At 54.4% G+C, this 17,282-nt stretch overlaps 1 protein-coding gene across 3 annotated transcripts in view; it reads right to left on the bottom strand.

Moving 5' to 3' along the window:
• Positions 1–17,282, bottom strand: part of CYTH4 (cytohesin 4) — a 30,292-nt gene that overhangs the window by 6,051 nt on the left and 6,959 nt on the right. For 2 of the 3 annotated variants that reach the window (XM_039520717.1, XM_039520719.1), the window contains exons 2-8: positions 15,482–15,564; positions 11,148–11,212; positions 10,576–10,642; positions 8,323–8,441; positions 7,729–7,809; positions 6,625–6,737; positions 3,431–3,579 (exon numbers count right to left, since the gene is read on the bottom strand). In XM_039520717.1, the coding sequence (XP_039376651.1) occupies positions 3,431–3,579; positions 6,625–6,737; positions 7,729–7,809; positions 8,323–8,441; positions 10,576–10,642; positions 11,148–11,212; positions 15,482–15,564 (677 nt within the window). Of the gene's footprint in view, positions 1–3,430; positions 3,580–6,624; positions 6,738–7,728; positions 7,810–8,322; positions 8,442–10,575; positions 10,643–11,147; positions 11,213–15,481; positions 15,565–16,252; positions 16,339–17,282 lie in introns of all 3 variants that reach the window. The other variant, XM_039520718.1, reaches the window with a different exon arrangement.

The following is a 17,282-nucleotide window of genomic DNA, read 5'->3' as shown; positions in this document are numbered from 1 at the left end:
CCAAAGTGAGCGAGCCAACTGAGAAAGTCAATTGACCAGAGGAGGAGGAGTGGGCTTATCGCCTGCACCCCGAAGAACAAGCAGCTGAGGGGAGGAGCCTGGGGTTACTTTTCGGAGAATACATTTCAAAGACTTTTTGGTCTATAAAAAGAAGCAAGGGGACTTCTTTGTTATCCATCACTTAGGGGACAAAGGGGGAAGCACGCTCTGGCCCTGCCTGTGAACCGTGGGTCCTCCTGCCTGAGGGGCTGGGGATGCAGATAGCTTGATGGAGGTGCTGAGGCAGATCCCTGCTTGCTACGGTTAAGTTTGAGTCACTAGAAAACGTGGCTTTTTGTGGTGTTTGTAACCATCTCTTTTCCTCCTGCTTAGGATCTCTTCAGTCTCTGCTCTGTGCTCAGACACTTAGGCTTGTATTGAGGTTAACAGGGTGTCCTCAGTGAGCCAGCTGGCTGATGTGGAGTCTGTCTCTTTGGAGGCAGCAGCAGACTTGGTATTTCTGTGGGCATCCAGGGCTGGGGCTGGCTGCTGCAGAGGAACACTTTTCCTGGGGGCTTGGGAACGGGTTCACTGAATGTTACCACAAGGCCAGGTTAAGACTGGCAGGGGGGTAACACAGCGCTTTAGAGTTCTGGGCACCCCAAGAAAGAGCTACAATTGCAGCACTGGGCAGGGCCCCTCTCCACAGGCTAAACCTGAGCAGGAGACACTAGAGCAGTGGTGCTCAGACTTTTGTACTGGTGCCCCCTTTCACACAGCAAGCCTCTGAGTGCGACCCCCCCATATAAATTAAAAACACTTTTTAACATATTTAATACCATTATAAATGCTGGAGGCAAGGTGGGGTTTGGGGTGGAGGCTGACACTCATGACCCCCCATGTAATAACCTCGCGACCATCTGAGGGGTCCGAACCCCCAGTTTGAGAACCGCTGCACTTGACCTCCCCAGGCATTGTGTGAGAAGGGAGGAGCTGTCATGCTGCCTTCCCTGAGCAGCAGCCATGCAGTGGCTGGTCTCCACAGCTCTGGGATTTGCACGGGAGAAGCAGGATACGCACACTCTGCTTCGTGGCTGCCAGTGCAGGCCAGCGGCAGCATTGGGTCTCTTAGGGCCAGACTTTCTGCCTCCATTTAGGCCCCTGAACAAGGGCCACAGGGTGCTGCTCTGCTCTTTTGGAAACCTGGCCATTAAGGCTCTTCCTTGCCCAAGCCTAACGACTCCCTCTCGTAAGTATGGATCCCCGTCTGATCTGGGTACTGATACTGCCAAGGGAGCCAGAAGGTGAACCTGCAGGGGGTGCCATCAGGATCCTCAGCAGAGGGAGGTCTAGCGAGAGGGAGAATGGCCCCCGGGCAATACAGGAATTCACCAGGTAAAATAAATCCCTTGAGGCTTTCCGAGGCTGAGGCCAGGGGCACAAGGCCATTCGGGATCAGAGAAACCTGAACTACAAATAGCACAAAAGAGACGCCAGAGTCCTTCCTTGAGCAAACGCTCCCCAGTGAAGACACATGGCAATCGCAGAGCCAGGCTCTGAGACCCTTATTCACGTCAGCACCTTACTCCGCAAGTTGTTCCCCAGGAGTCAATGGGGATGTTCCTGGGTGCTACTCAGTGTGAGTAAGGTGTTCATAATTTGGCCCACAATGACATCATCATCATCATCATCATCATCATCATCATCATCTTGATGCCCCAGATGTACACACACCATGCCCTGAACAGCTTACAGACAAAGGCTGGGGCTAAGGGAGTCAGGTGCCCAGCTCGCTCGGCAAGTTGCTGGGTGTTGGGTGCCTCACTCCATTAGGTCCCATTGAAAGACCCAGCCCGACAAAGGCAGGCATGCTCACACAGAGATAAACACTCGCAGACACACGCACCACCCACACACCCTGACAGACACACCCACCGCTAACCACACTTGCAAAGGCGCACGCAACCCTTGCAGATTCGTTCTCTCTCTCTGTCGTATACACACACACACATACACTTGCTCATCCACACACTTTCCGCCCCACACTCTCCTGGTCTGCAGCACACCCTGGCCAGCAAAGCCACATTGGCAGGCTCTCTCCAATGTACCTTCCCTGTCCCCGGGCCAAAGCACATTCTCTCATCTTCCAGACACCCACAACCCCCTCCTGGAGCACCCCTGCTCCCCCAGCTTAGGAGAGTCCACTTATTCCTCCTTCCTCAGCAGCTGGGTTACTAGGGTTGCCAACTTTCTACTCGCACAAAACCGAACACCCTTGTACCGACCCTCCTCCGAGGCCTGTCCTGCCCCACCCCTCCTCCGAGGCCCTGCCCCTGCTCACTCCACTGCTCCCACTCTGTCACTCACTCTCCCCACCCTCACTCACTTGCTCATTTTCACAGGCTGGCTCAGGGGGTTGGGGTGTGGGAGGGGGTGAGGTCACTGGCTGGGGGGTGCGGGCTCCAGGGTGGGGCTGGGGATGAGGGATTTGGGGTGCAGGAGGGGACTCCGTGCTGGGGGGTGGAACCAAGGGGTTTGAACTCAGAGTATGGGAGGGGGCTCGGGGCTGAGGCAGGGGATTGGGATATAGGAGAGGGTACTGGCTCTGGGCTGGGGATGTGGGTTCTGGGGTGGGGCCAGAAATGAGGGGTTCAGGGTGCGGTAGGGGGCTCTGGGCTGGGGCAGGGAGTTGGGGTGTGGGGGGTGAGGGCTCCAGCTGGGGGTGTGGACTCTGGGGTGGGGCTGGGGATGAGGGGTTTGGGGTGCAGGCTGGGATCGAGGGGTTTGGAGGGCAGGAGGGGGATCACAGTTGGGAAAGGGGGGCAGGGGTGCAGGGTGGATGAAGGGGGCAGGCTCTGGGCGGCACTTACCTCAGGCTGCTCCCGGAAGCAGCGGCATGTCCTCCCTACGTCTCCTATATGGAGGCGCAGCCAGGCGGCTCTGTGCACTGCCCCGTCCGCAGGTGCCACCCCCGCAGATCCCATTGGCCACGTGGTTCCCGGCCAACGGGAGCTGTGGAGCTGGTGCTTGGAGTGGGGACTGCATGCAGAGTCCCCTGGCTGCACCTATGCCTAGGAGCCGGGGTGGGACATACCGGCTGCTTCTGGGAGCCGCGCGGAACCACGGTAGACAAGGAGTCTGCCTTAGTCTGTCTGTGCCACCAACCGGACTTTTAATGGTTCAGATAAAAAACTAGACACCTGACAACCTTGTGGGGTGATATACCTTGGGCCCAGCAGGCCTTTGTCTCCTTGCACTCTCAGAGCCACTGAGGAGGGAGGAATACATGGACTCTCCCACTCATGGGAACCATGGATGCTCCAGGAAGGGACCACCCAGAAATCGGCACGATGCCCCAGGGAGAGGTATCGATGATGCCTTTGGCTGGGTTGGGTATTTCTCCCAGCTCAGCACCCGGCAGCAGGCCAGGCGAGCAGGCAGGAGCACTTACCCGCAGAAGCTCTTCAGGCAGGTCCCCTCCATTGTTGATGCCTCGATTCATGGCCACGAACCTCTCGAAGGGGGGCTTGTCCTTCACGTTGGGGTTGTGCAGGCTGGTGTTCAGCATGATGACGGAGAAGGAGAGCACGTAGCACGTATCTGCCGGTGAGCGAGAGAGCGCAGAGGGGTGTGGGTGCCTGGCAGCATCGCCACTCCAGACACCCCTGCAGGGGGAACTGTGCCCCTGGGGTTCTGGGGGGAGGTGGATGGGAGGTTTCTCCATTCCCATTGAAGCTCTAAAAGGGTTCCCCCCCTGCAGTGGGAGGAGGCTGTCTCCCTTTGCCTGAGGTCTGCTAATGGCCCTTCGCTTGCCTGTTCCTTTGGTCTCCAGTACTGAGCGCTTGGATCCCATGGAGCCCTTGGAAAGTGGGGGAGGGTGCTCACCCCACTGGGGTCTGGTGGCCGGCACACGGGGCCTGTCAAGGGCCAGCATCATGTGTGTGGAAGGGACACAAGTCCCAGGTAGAGGATGTGATATTTATTTGCCTCCTCAACCTTGCGCCATTTCGTGATGATGCTGATTTAAGACAGGTGGCTGTCGACGCTCATAGACTTTAAGGTCAGAAGGGACCATTGTGATCACGAGTGGTTCTCAACCTGCGGCCCATGGGCTGCTTGCAGCCCAATCAGCACACAGCTGCAGGCCATGTGACATCCTCAGGGCCATACAGATAGTATTGAATGCGGCCCACAATGGTAAATTGATTGAGAACCATTGTCTGACCTCCAGCACAGATGCTGATTTAGGACAGCATCGCGGTGGGAGGCCACAGTCGCTGGGACAGTTATTGTGCCCATCCCAACCCACATGAAATGCTGGAACGTGAAGCATGACTGGTGGGAGCTAGGAATACACTGACAGAGGGGTGGCCTGGGCCGATTATTCCAGAGCATGGAGCTGTGAGCCAGAGACACAAGCCTGATGGTGGTGACAGGCTTTTCCACTGCTGGGACAGGATGGGTTGGGTTGGCATCTAATGGTTCAGCTATCGGAGTGCAGATCACTAACAGCACTGCTGCTGTCAGATGGCCAGGAGCCACTATCCCAGGGGTCGGCAACCTTTGGCACGCGGCTCGCCAGGGTAAGCACCCTGGCAGGCCGGGCCAGTTTGTTTACCTGCCGCGTCGGCAGGTTTGGCCGACTGCGGCTCACACTGGCCGCGGTTCACTGTCCCAGGCCAATGTGGGCGGCGGGAAGTGGTGCGGGCTGCGGGATGTGCTGGCTGCAGCTTCCTGCCACCCCCATTGGCCTGGGATGGCGAACCGCAGCCAGTGGGAGCCACGATCGGCCGGACCTGCCAACGCAGCAGGTAAACAAACTGGCCCGGCCCGCCAGGGGGCTTACCCTGGTGAGCCGCGTGCCAAAGGTTGCTGACCCCTGCACTATCCTAAGGTTTTGGGTGCTGGTATGGAGCCAACTGCCTGAAGAGGGACAGTGACGATGGAGTGTGACACGAGGGGAAAGGAAGGAGAGTGGCAAGAAGGAGGAGGAGAGGAGATTGGCCAGGGGAAAGAAGGAAGAAGAGATCAGAGATAATAGGGGAGGAAAAGGGAAATCAAGGCAACAAGAGGCAACTCCTTTTGTAGGACTAGAAACTTGGTCTAGATCATAGAATCATAGAATATCAGGGTTGGAAGGGACCTCAGGAGGTCATCTAGTCCAACCCCCTGCTCAAACCAGGACCAACATCAACTAAAGCATCCCAGCCAGGGCTTTGTCAAGCCTGACCTTAAAAACCTCTAAGGATGGAGATTCCACCACCACCCTAGGTAACCCATTCCGGTGCTTCACCACCCTCCTAGTGAAATAGTATTTCCTACTATCCAACCTAGACCTCCCTCACTGCTACTTGAGACCCTTGTTCTCTCATCTGCCACCACTGAGAACAGCTGAGCTCCATCCTCTTTGGAACCCCCCTTCAGGTAGTTGAAAGCAGCTATCAAATCCACCCTCACTTTTCTCTTCTGCAGACTGAACAATCCCAATTCCCTCAGCCTTTCCTCATAAGTCATGTGCTCCAGCCCCCTACACATTTTCATTGCCTTCCGCTGGACTCTTTCCAATTTTTCCACATCCTTTCTGTAGTGGGGGGCCCAAAACTGGACACAATACTCCAGATGTGGCCTCACCAGTGCCGAATAGAGGGGAATAATCACTTCCCTCGATCTACTAATGCAGCCCAATATGCGGTTAGCCTTTTTGGCAACAAGGGCACACTGTTGACTCATATCCAGCTTCTCATTCACTGTAATCCCCTTGTCCTTTTCTGCAGAACTGCCGCTTAGTCCTGGGGTAGGCAACCTATGGCACGCATGTCGAAGGCGGCACACAAGCTGATTTTCAGTGGCACTCACACTGCCCGGGTCCTGGTCACTGGTCCAGGGGGGCTCTGCATTTTAATTTAATTTTAAATGAAGCTTCTTAGATATTTTAAAAACCTTATTTACTTTACATACAACAATAGTTTAGTTATATATTATAGACTTATAGAAAGAGACCTTCTAAAAATGTTAATATGCATTACTGGCACGCAAAACCTTAAATTAGAGTGAATAAATGAAGACTCGGCACACCACTTCTGAAAGGTTGCCAACCCCTGGCTTAGTCAGTCAGTCCCCAGCTTGTAGCAGTGCATGAGATTCTTCCATCCTAAGTGCAGGACTCTGCACTTGTCCTTGTTGAATCTCATCAGATTTCTTTTGGCCCAATCCTCTAATTTGTCTAGGTCACTCTGGACCCTCTCCCTACCCTCCAGCGTATCTACCTCTCCCCCCAGCTTGGTGTCATCCACGAACTTGCTAAGGGTGAAATCCATCCCATCATCCAGATCATTAATGATCCCCAGCTGGGGTCAATCCATGTAGACTCCACTAGCTTCCCCGCAGTTGAGTGGGTTCACGCCAGCTGCGGACATGGCCCACTGGGTTTCTGTCAGTGAAATGGAGAGCAGCATTGTCCCTTGTCTCTAGAAAAAACACCTACAGGTAGGAACTGGCAGAAGTGATATGGGACCGGGGCCAAATCACCTGACCTAAGGGAAGCTAAAGCTGGAGGTGCCATCTCTACTGTTCAAACACTACATTCATAGCTCCACTTTAGCAAACATCTGGCAGCTCATTCCCACTCCCCGCCTCTGCAGCTACCTGTTGACTGGAAGACTCCTGGGTTACACTGGCAGTACCAGTTGGCGAAGGCCTCCATCATCCGATCAATCTTCTGGGCCTCCCCGGGCAGCCGGAAGCTCCACAGGAACTGCCTGCAAGGACACCGGGCCCGTGGGCTAGTCACAGAATGGCCAGGCAGGCTCCATGCTCCTAATGCACAGGGGCGCCCTCCTTCCTCCCATGGACGTGCGGGTGTCCTCCCTCCATACAGGGAAGGCAACAGGACATCCTTATGTGCAACAGGGGCCCATTTCTTCCCAAGATGGCTGCGATGGGACACCCAGCCTAGGACCCAGGCAGCTTTCCCCTCAGCACCCAATGGGACACCCCGCCTGGGAAACAGGGAACCCTTCCCTCAGCTCCTAGGGCAACAACTAGACACTGTCCCTCAGAAACGGGGAACCCTCCCCCAAAACAAGGGAGCAGGACAGGACAGCTGCTCCAGAGCCCGGGGCCTCTCTCCCCATCACATAGGCGTCCAGCAGGATGCTCTCTTAGCAAACGGGGACCTTTCTCCCCACTGCACTGCCTCAAATGAGACGCCTCCCTCAAGGATACAGGCTCCCTCTGCTGCTAGTGCACAAGAGCCCGACGAGAAGCCCGCATGGGCAATGTGAGAGCTCAATGAGATGCCCTTGAAGCGGGGTAGGGGAGGTGTCCCTCTCCCACAGCACACGGACACTACCCACATGGCCACCTCTGGAAACAGCTGATCCTCTCCCCCCATGCTGGGACACCCCAGGAGGAAGGAGGGGGGCCAACCTATGACAGAGTAGGATGCACTCCTATGACATATAGGTGATTCTTCCCTAACACAGGGAACCGCAGCAAGATGCCCCCCAGGGAAATGGGGCTCATGCTCCCCAATGCACCGCACAGCAATGGGACACCACCCCGGGAAGTGGCTTCCCCTGCATTGGTGCAGTCGGACACTCAAGTATGAAAATGGGTGCGGGGGTTCCCTCCCAGACGAATGCTCGGGAAGCTCCGTCCCCGCTCTGGTGTGCATTCGCTTGCTTTTGCAGCGAGGCCTGAGCACCCACTCCCAGGCCTCTGCTGCTCTCTGCCTGGGTGTTCACTCACCTTAGTGCCTGCACCAGGTTGAGGTTGGCGAACGGGTGGCATTCCACAAAGGCCTGAAGGATCTGCAGGTTCGCTGGGTCCCTGGTAGAGGAAACAGGGCCGAGTGGGAGGGTGTGGGGAGAGAAGGAGACTGTGACTCAGTGCTTTATGATGCAGCCTTTCTATGTGACCTTGAGCAGAGCTGGGCTCAGCCCCCTCAGAGCTCTGATTACCCCAGGAACATCTCTGCACACCCCCTCTCCCTGCTTTCCAAATTCAGCTCCCTTTCCCCCCACAAAAAGACACCAGGACCTTTGGCAAGGTTGTTACACTGATGCCTTGTCTGCACCGGGAATTCCCCCCAAGTACATCCATCAGCACCAGTGCAGCTGCCCCAGTGCTAGCCCCTTGCATCTACAGGGTAACCAGCCGGAAGCTGAGCTATACACGGCTTATCTCCCTTTCAAGCAGGGCCGAGCTCCCCCAGTGCAAGTGGCAGCTCTGCCTGTCTATGCTAGGGGCTGCTCCAGTTCAGCTGCACTGGCTGCTGAAGTTGGGTCTAACCCCCACTGTAGACAAGGCCTAAGAGAGTTAGATCAGGTAGGCGAGGCTCACCTCTCTCCCAGGTAATCCCCGATGGCTGTCTTGTTCAGGCCTTCTCCCTTGTAGAGGAACCGGGCGATCTCTCGCAAGTCTGAGGACAGCACCTTGTGCTCGGTCAAGTACTGGATCCCCTGGGGGAAGAGCACACCCAGGCTGTGAGTGAGGGGGTTCAGGGGGGGCAGGGAAGGGCAATTTAGTGGGGGTCCAGCCCGACCATCTCAGGACATCATGTTTCCCCAGCTCTGCAGGCCTCCTCCCAAATCCAGCTACTCCTCCTCCCCCTCAGAACGCAGCCAGGGAGCACACAGCCAGACTTGCTGTCTGAATCCCTCCCCTCATGTTCCACATAGGAGCTAATGTTGTACCCATCCTGGCCTGGCCCAGGACACCTACTGTCGGGGAGCTGCCAGGTTCCCGAGCAGAGCTGTGCGGAGTGCGGAAATTCTGTTTCAAGCAGGATTTTGAGATTTCAGTTTGTCTTTGTTTAGATCCAATGGAACCGGAAAATCTCAAAATTCTCCACCGAAGAAAATGACACCTCCCCCTCTCCCCCCAAATTCATTTTGGGTTGATCAAAATGTTTTGTGCCCACAAAATTGGTTTGGTTCCATTCTGATTTTTTTTTAAAAGGCAGATTCTATTATAATGTACGGCATCATGCACAGTTTAAACCATTCCGAAAGGAAACATCTTTTCAAAAGGAAAATGGAAACGTTCCATTCTGAATGTGTCCAAGTGGGGTGTTTCGACACCATCAGCACTCCCCTCCCTTCTCCCCGCACACGCCTTTTTTCTCTGAAACAGAATTTCGATGAAATCGACATGATTTTGTGACGCCTTTTGATTTCAACAGAGCTGCGTTTTCTAATGGAAAATAGCCCCCTCTAAGTTTTTCCAACCAGCTCGATCCCAAAGTCGCACCCACTGCCCCCCTCCTGCCCCACCACCCCTGGGTGGAGTCTGCACTCTCTATGGGTGCAGCCCCCTCGGCACACAGGGGCCAGCACAAAGACCAGACATCACTAAAGTCCCACTGAAGGGCTCAAAACAGGGCTTGATTTAACTCTACGTAAGAGACCACAAGGGGCCGGATTGCCAGGTGGGATGTAAACAGACAGAAGTCCTAATGCTGGTTTGCTGGTGCTCTGGAGTGAATGTCACCCAGACTGTTCTCCCCGTTTGGTGGGCTGGTGGGTATTGCCAGCAATTGCTGTGATGGTACTGAAGTGCAGAGGCAGTGCTAGCCCACTGGGGGCCCTAAGCAGGAAGTCTCCCCCCCTCCCATACAACACATCATAAAAAGGGAATACGGGGCCCCCTTGAGCTGCTCGGGGCCCTAAGCAATTGCTTAGTCTGCCTAGTACCGGCTCTGCTGGAGGGTCCTCTTTTGCGTCCCAGTGGGAGGGGGCGGAGGCATGATGGAAAGTTGGTCAGAGCAGCAGCAGTTGAGCTGGAGCCAGTGAGACGGTTGCTGTGGTTAAAATGATGGGGGCTGATATTACTGTTGTAGCTTGTGGTTTTCTTTGCTAAGCACAGACTGAGTGGTCCAGCAGAGCGGGGGAGGGGAGAGAAAGCGGCCCTTAGGTCTCTTCTTGTTATTCACATTCACCTCTGCCTTTACACCCTGCTCTGAGTCTCCTGCTAGTGGGGTGGGGAGTGCGGGTTGCGCTGGGCGGAGGGTTGGGGGGAGTTATCCAGTGGGTGGGAGACCCGGATTTGCTTTGCAGACTCTCATGCCCAGGCCAGCAGCAGGGGCGGCCTGGCTTGGCTGGGCCTGCTCTGAGTGTGAGAAAGCCTCACATCCTGTCGGGTGACCTCCCTCCCTACCCAGGCAACCCAGGAATAGGTTTTAGAGAAATCTATAGGTGAGAGAGCCTGGGCTGGGGGCTCTCTGGATTTGTGCTCCCTGGACAGACAGAAGAGTCAGTGGTTGGATTAAGTCTGGCCCTGTCTCTCCTCCTTCCATTTCTCTTCCGCTTTGGGGGTGCTTTGATTGACACGTGTCAGCACCATGTGTCATGGGGAGGCACCATCGCTCAGAGCTCTCAGAAGATATCGTGGCACGGGGCGTTGCCTGATAGTGCTATGTCGGGCTGAGAAACCAGCCTACCCCCACCCCATCGCCAGTTCCTGGGACCCACCCGGCATGTGTCTGCCCCGATGGCAGAATGAATGTCTTTGGAGTGGGTAACTCGCATCTGAGCCGTAGTAAAGAGGGGTCCATATGGGATGGCAATGAGCGGCAGTCGGACCAGTACACCTTACCTTTGTAGGGTCCATGTTGAACTTCTTCCGACCCACACACAGATCTTTGTCCCTCTGGACCATTTTGCTGCAGATGCAAAGGTGGAGAATCAAGCCTGGCACAAAGAGAAGCAGCCAGCTGTATTCCCCTCAAAGGATGGGGCAGGAGGAGGGCTCCCAACAAGAGTTTCCGGATCTCAGCTCTGGCTTGCTCCAGGGCCGAGAAGATAAGCCACTCACCCACGCCTGCCTGTGTCCATCCTAAGGCAGGGGGGTGTTAATCCCCATGGAGACTGGAATCTCTCAAGGGGCTGGTGTTTTACTGAACTCACTGCTCTCTAGTAAAGAGAAGTAAAGGGAAGAGAGAGAGTGCGCAAGCCAGCTGTCTCCATCATTTCCCCTGTGCCCAGAAAGATTCCCCTCTCCTGGGACATGAACCAAACCCCATTGATGTCAATGGAAAGGCTCCAGCTAGGGCATTAAAGCAGGCCCCTGGTTCCTTCTCCACCCTGAAGAAGAGCCATGCCACCTATGCACCAGAGGAACAACCATGCAATTGCCACCTCCCTGCAAGCATATGGCTGGATCCTCACCTCTCTTCTGCGCTTTGGAAGCAATCTATCTCCGCAAACACTTGTGCAATCTCCTCCTTCAGCTTCTGTGGGAGGAAGAGACAGGGGGTGTGAGCGAGCCAGGGGATGGAAGAGAGACCAGATGTCTCACCTCACCTCTGGGTGGCTGCCAAGCACTGCTGGCATGGGCAGGGCCAGCCCAGTTCACTGGCCATTGTAACGGGACCAGCCAGGGTGTCTTATCAAAAAGGGGGCTGATCTCAGGTCGCCTTCTCCACCCATGTTGGACACTGGCTGAAGGCGGGGGTGGGGAGCAAATGTTCCGACACCTATTGTCAAATGTGTCTGAAAAGTTGAGTGCAGAGAGAGCCAGGGAGCAAGAGAACAGGTACCAGCTCATGGCAAGGCCTGTGCCTGCTCTGGAATGTCTGTGCCTGCTCTGGAATGGATCATGGGTGCTGCGCCATGCCCCTTTCCCTGCTGTAGCCCGGCCACACAGCCGGGAAAGGTGTGCAGAGAAGCAGTGGAACCAGCTACCAAGCAGGGGGAGTCACCTGGGAGTTGGGTGTGCTGATCCTGTATCAGAGGGAGCCAGGGCTGGCTCCAGACCCCAGCACACCAAGCGCGTGCTTGGGGCAGCATTTTGTCAGGAGGGCGGCAGGCGGCTCCGGTGGACCTCCCGCAGGCATGACTGCGGAAGGTCCGCTGGTCCCGTGGCTCTGGTGGACCTCCTGCAGGCATGCCTGCAGATGCTCCACCGGAGCTGCGGGGCCAGCGGACCTTCCGCAGGCACGTCTGCAAGAGGTCCCCCGGAGCTGCGGGACCGGCGACTGCCAGAGCGCACCCCGCGGCGTGCCGCCCTGCTTGGGGCGGCGGAATTCCTAGAGCCGCCCCTGGAGGGAGCTGCTTGTGCCCCTGTCATTCAGCAGTTGCCGCACCGACTGATGAGCTGGTGGGGCTGCTCCTCACTATATTCTATCATTTAAACATGGAATTCAGCTCCTTTGGACACTTCATAGCTCCCAGATCCTAATTGGCTGCCTCTGGGTTACAAAGGGAGCCAAGTTCTTGGGGTTCTCTCCATGCCTCTCTTTCCCCTCCCACCCTTTGCCTGGTGAGTTGATTTAGATTTTAAGCCCTTCCCTGTGAACATGTTTGTACAGCACCTAGCACAATGGATCTCTGAACTTGGCTACTGTGATACAAACGATTTACTGTTATTATTCCTATTTCCTGGCGCTATCCTTCAGCTGCTCAATAGGCAATTTGAGATCTCCCAGCTGTTTAACCCCAGTGATAATGCACCAAGATTGCTGGAGAAATTCCCAAAGGGACGAATCTCCATCCTGGGACCCTGTTACCTAGGTACCTCCTGCCCCAGTGGGCAGTGACTGGTTACTAACCAGCTTTGGAGAGATGATAGATTCAGACTATTGACCCATCTAGTCCAGTATCTTGTCTCCTGTCACACTGGGTCAGCCCTCTGGTCCATCTACTCAGGTTTCCTGCCTCCTACGTTGGCAGTGGTATGGCAAACAAACACTGCGCATGGACAGTTGGGTAAAGCTGTACCTGGAAGGGGGAGGGGGCTTGCATTCCTGACTCTATGGCAATCACTTCACACCACAAAGCACGAGGTGGGATTATTCATCTGGTAGCACTTGGCGTAACCTTCTGTCCTAGTCACCTGGGCATCCGGGCACCTGCAGATCATGGGCCAGCTCCTCAGCTGATGCAAATCAACATAGCCCCATCGATCTGGCTCAATAAGCTCTTCAAGGTGTGATGCTGGCAGGCCAGGTGCCAGCTCATGGCAAGGCCCCTAGGCCTCACTGAACACTGACAAATGCATAGCTGGAAACCAGTGGCTCACTTGGGTATTAGTATTATTAAAATGGGTATTAGATTTAGAGAGATGTGTTTGGACTTTATGGAATGCTTGTGAGTTGCTGCATGCATTAATCTCACTGGCAATATCTGTACCCCATGCTATAAGGTAATACTTAAGTGTTTGCTATGAAACTGGAAACCCGCACAGTCAGGAAAGAAGCATTACCAAGCATGAAATACTAATTTACCACAAGAGGTGTCATCTCCTGCCCAACAGAAGAAGGCCCATAGACACCAGATGAACCACCATGGAACATCAGTGGACAAAAGACTTTGCTGATTGTTCCCCCCCCACACCCATGAAGAGGGACTTGCACAACCCCTCATCTCATCACAGTCTGAACTCTGGGGGAAGGGAATAAAAATCCCTGACCAGAAGGATCTTTATCACTGGGCTCTTGGAATTTGGAGAGGGCAGTATTTCTAAGCATAAGCAAGGGATCCCCAAGCTGCTTAGCTGGATTAACCCTAAAGGACAGCTAGTGCTTGAACATTACAGCAGCTTCTATTTTTTAAACCTATGATTGTAACTCATGTGTGTGTGTGTGTGTTTACCTGCTTTAACCTTGTCATACCTCCCTTATTTCTTTTTCCCGGTTAATAAACCTTTAGTTAGTTTAATAAAGGTAGGGCCCTACCAAATGCATGGTCTATTCTGGTCAATTTCACGGCCAGAGAGTTTTTAAATGGGTCAATTTCACAATTTCAGATGTTTACATCTGAAATTTCAGAGTTTGTAACCATGGGGTTCCCCACCCAAAAGGGGATCATGGGGGATGAGAGGGGTTGCAAAGTTGAAGGTGGGTCCCAAGATGGCCACCTTCACTTCTGTGCTACCTTCAGAGCTGGGCTCTAAAGGCAGCACCCTCCCAGCTTCCTGCAGTTAGAGGAGATTCCCGAAGGTGGAGGTGGGTAAGATGTCCCCCAATGCTGCTGGGAGCACCCCATCTGGGGAGTCCTAGCTGATAGTCCATGCCAGGGACAGATAAAGGCAGGGGCCCCATGCCAATTTGTGGGCCCACCAGGAAAAATGGGTGCCCCAGCCCTGGAAGAAGTGCCAGGACAGACGCCCCTACCAGGTCACCCCGAGTCCCGGCAGGAGCCACAGGGGAAAAAGCCCCAAACCTAGGTGCCCCGACTGCAGCCGCAGGGCTGAAGCCTCAAGCCTGGATTGCCCCAAGCTCCAGCTGCAGTGGGAGGGCGGGCGGAAGCCCAGGGCCCAGGTTGCTCCAGCTGCAGTGCTGTGAGCGAAAGCTCCCAGCCTGGCAGGAGCCTGTGGGAGGAAACCCCAAGCTTGGTGCCTGGTGCTGCGGTGGGAGCTGTGGCAGGAGGGGGGGGAGAGGGAAGGGGAATGGAAGCCTGGAGCTCAGTTCCTGGGCTGCTCCACTGCAGAAGTGAGGGTGTACCACCCTCATTTCTGTGCTGCCTCTGGAGGTGGGTCTGATTTCCCCACCAGGAGTGGCTGTGCAGGGGAAGGACAACTCCTGTCCCTCCCCAGTGCAGCCGGACTAGCAGCTAGGAGCCCTGGGCTCCTAGCAGCAGGGGAGATCGGTTTTCTTGCGGGAGAGCTGATTTCATGGTCCATGACACTTTTTTCACGGCAGTGAAATTGGTAGGGCCCTAAATATAGGATTGGCTAAAAGCATTGTCCTTGGTGTTGGATTTAAGGTACAAATGACCTGGGGTAAGTAACTGGTCCTTTGGGACTGGGAGGAACCTGAATATTGTGATTTTTGGTGTGAGGGACCATCTGTCACAAAGGCAGGCTTGCCTGGGTGGCAAGATAGACTGAAGTGCCCAAGAGGACTGTCTGTGACTCCGTGTTAAGGCTGTTATAGTGCCTGTGGAATTCACACTTGATGGGTGGTTAAATCTAATGACAGAAACACACAACCAGTGTGGGGGTTGTGCTCTGGCTGGCACCTGCGTTCGTGAGCCACTCCAGACAGCTTGACATAGGGCAGGGGCTCAGATGCCATGACAATGGGCATGGAATAGAACAGAAACTAACTGTTTTGGTTTTGTACACTGCCATGCACAGCTATGGCACTACACAAGTAATACGTGCTAATGAATAGTAACTCCACATATTGAGACAGCTGCTGTAAATTGGCATAGATTCCATTCATGTCAACAAAGCTACCTCCATTTATCCCAGCTGAGGATCTGGGCTGCTAGTAATATTGCTCATAAAGTTCGCCAGCCTTTTCAAAATGTCCAGTTATAGTGTTTGCTTTGATGATCTCTTGCAATGGGGAGTTCCCCAGGCTGGATGCTGCTAATTGGTGGGACTGATGCCATTTGAACCTCAGCATTCCAGATCTGATGGTGCTTGGGAAAGTATCTCCTGCCAGGCCAGGGAACTGTTCTAGATGGGATGGGATGTTTGTAAAGAGTTCCCCCAGAGAGCAGGTTCTGGGAAGACCTGTCTGTCCAGAGATGGGCAGGGGTGGGGTGGCCCATACCTGAATGTCCTCCAGGAGTGCCATCCTGTGCCGCTTGATGGTGTCTATTTCAGCCTCTTCAGCCTCGCTCAGATCAGACGACCCTGGAAATACAAAAGGGAAAATGAATGCCAGTGAGAACGGGAGTTGTCTCAGGGCAAGCGGAGCCCCACAACGTTGTAGGCAGGACAAAGCAACCCCTGCCATTCCAGTCCTGAGCTGCTCCAGCCCATAACATTCTGCCATGGCACCTCCCTCCTGCCCTGCACCCTGCCCTCCTATTCCAGTCCTGGGACCCAATCCCAGCTCTGCCAATGCTCCTCCTGATCCTGCATCACCCCCTGACACACCAGTCCTGGGCACCAAACCTCAATGCTAGTGTCCCTCAGCCCTGATCTTGCAACAACCCCTCTGTTTCACTCCCAGGACTCTCCTAAGTAGCAGTGTTCAATCTTCCTACATTTTGTCTTGTGGTTTCTCATACAAACGAGCTTCTTTCACGAGCAAGATCAGGACAAATGAACTTGATAAAGCAGTGACCTAAATACAAAATCTAACCCAATCAAAAGCCATTGGCTTGATCTCTCTCGATCTCTCAGAAATTCAAGCTCTTCTATTAAATGCAGAAACAGATGCAAGAAACAAATGCAAATGGGACACGGAGAAATGATTTAAGAGAGAGTCTAAATTGATGCCATTTTGAGAGGAGGGAATTTGGGGGGGTCATCGGAGGAAGAGGAGTGATGGGTCTGGGAAGATATTCCAATGACCACAGGCTAAACACAGATGTACCTAGCACTGCTCTTGCTTCCTCTCTTCTTCACAGGAAGACAAGTGATGACAGAGACGAGAAGACCACAGAATGATTCATAAAAGACCTAGAAGAAGATATGGAGTCACAGCAGACCAGCTAAATATATTCTGGCCAGAGCACAGCATTCAGCAAGAATCAGAGGAGAAATAGGAAGCTGCAGCAGCAGAAACTGAGAGTCCATATCAGCGGCAAGGGAAGGCATGGAGTTCAGGGGAGCCACAGATCAACCCACGTGCACTGCCTTGTCGAGAGCTCTCATTCAGCCCCAGGCCAGGAGCTTCTCTGTAGGCAAACATCTTCCCTGCCCCTGCGTCAGGTCAGTCCAGCAGGTATCCTGCTCCATTGGTGCACACACCAAATCCCCTGGGCCTCCCGTGTCTGGGGGGAAAGGGGAAGTCTCACCAGCTGCCTTGGAAACTTTCTTAGTGTGCCTCGCACACACGGAACAATGTCTAAAAATAGGGTGGAAAAGGGGAAGGAATCAGCTGTGGCAGGGGAGAGAAAAGAGAAGGAGGAGAAAGAACAGTGATCTCAGAGCACAGGGGCTTGTTTCCTGCAGCGTCCTAGAAGAGTGAGGGATGGGGCAGCCCCATTAGAGTCTTACCACATGTTCTCATGCCCCCCAGTACTGCTCACTGAATTCTACTGGTTTCCTTCCAGGCTTCGCATGCCCTGGGGAAGCCCAACGCAGACTAAGGGGGCAGAGTCACTCCAAGCAGTAGCCCTTACCCAGCTTCCTGCAGACAGATGTGCACATGTGCACAAATTGCCTTGACTGAGTTGAGGCCACTGAGACTGGGGACAGCTGCCTGGATGGGAGCTTGAAACCTAGGGCTGGGAAGCAGCACATCCCCCAACTCTGGAGGCAGCCTTGGTGGAGACCTGCGGGAAGCTGCATTGTCCAAGTCCCCATTCAACACAGGTAGGATGGGAAAATGCCTGCTCTCACAGACTCATAGATGCTAAGGCCACAAGGCTAACCATCATGACCAGCTAACCTGATTTCCT

This window comes from Mauremys reevesii, linkage group 1, assembly GCF_016161935.1.
Source record: "Mauremys reevesii isolate NIE-2019 linkage group 1, ASM1616193v1, whole genome shotgun sequence".
Taxonomy (NCBI): Eukaryota; Metazoa; Chordata; order Testudines; family Geoemydidae; genus Mauremys; species Mauremys reevesii.
The sequence above is the reverse complement of the archived record's forward strand: the minus strand, read 5'-3'. Positions and strand labels throughout refer to the sequence as shown.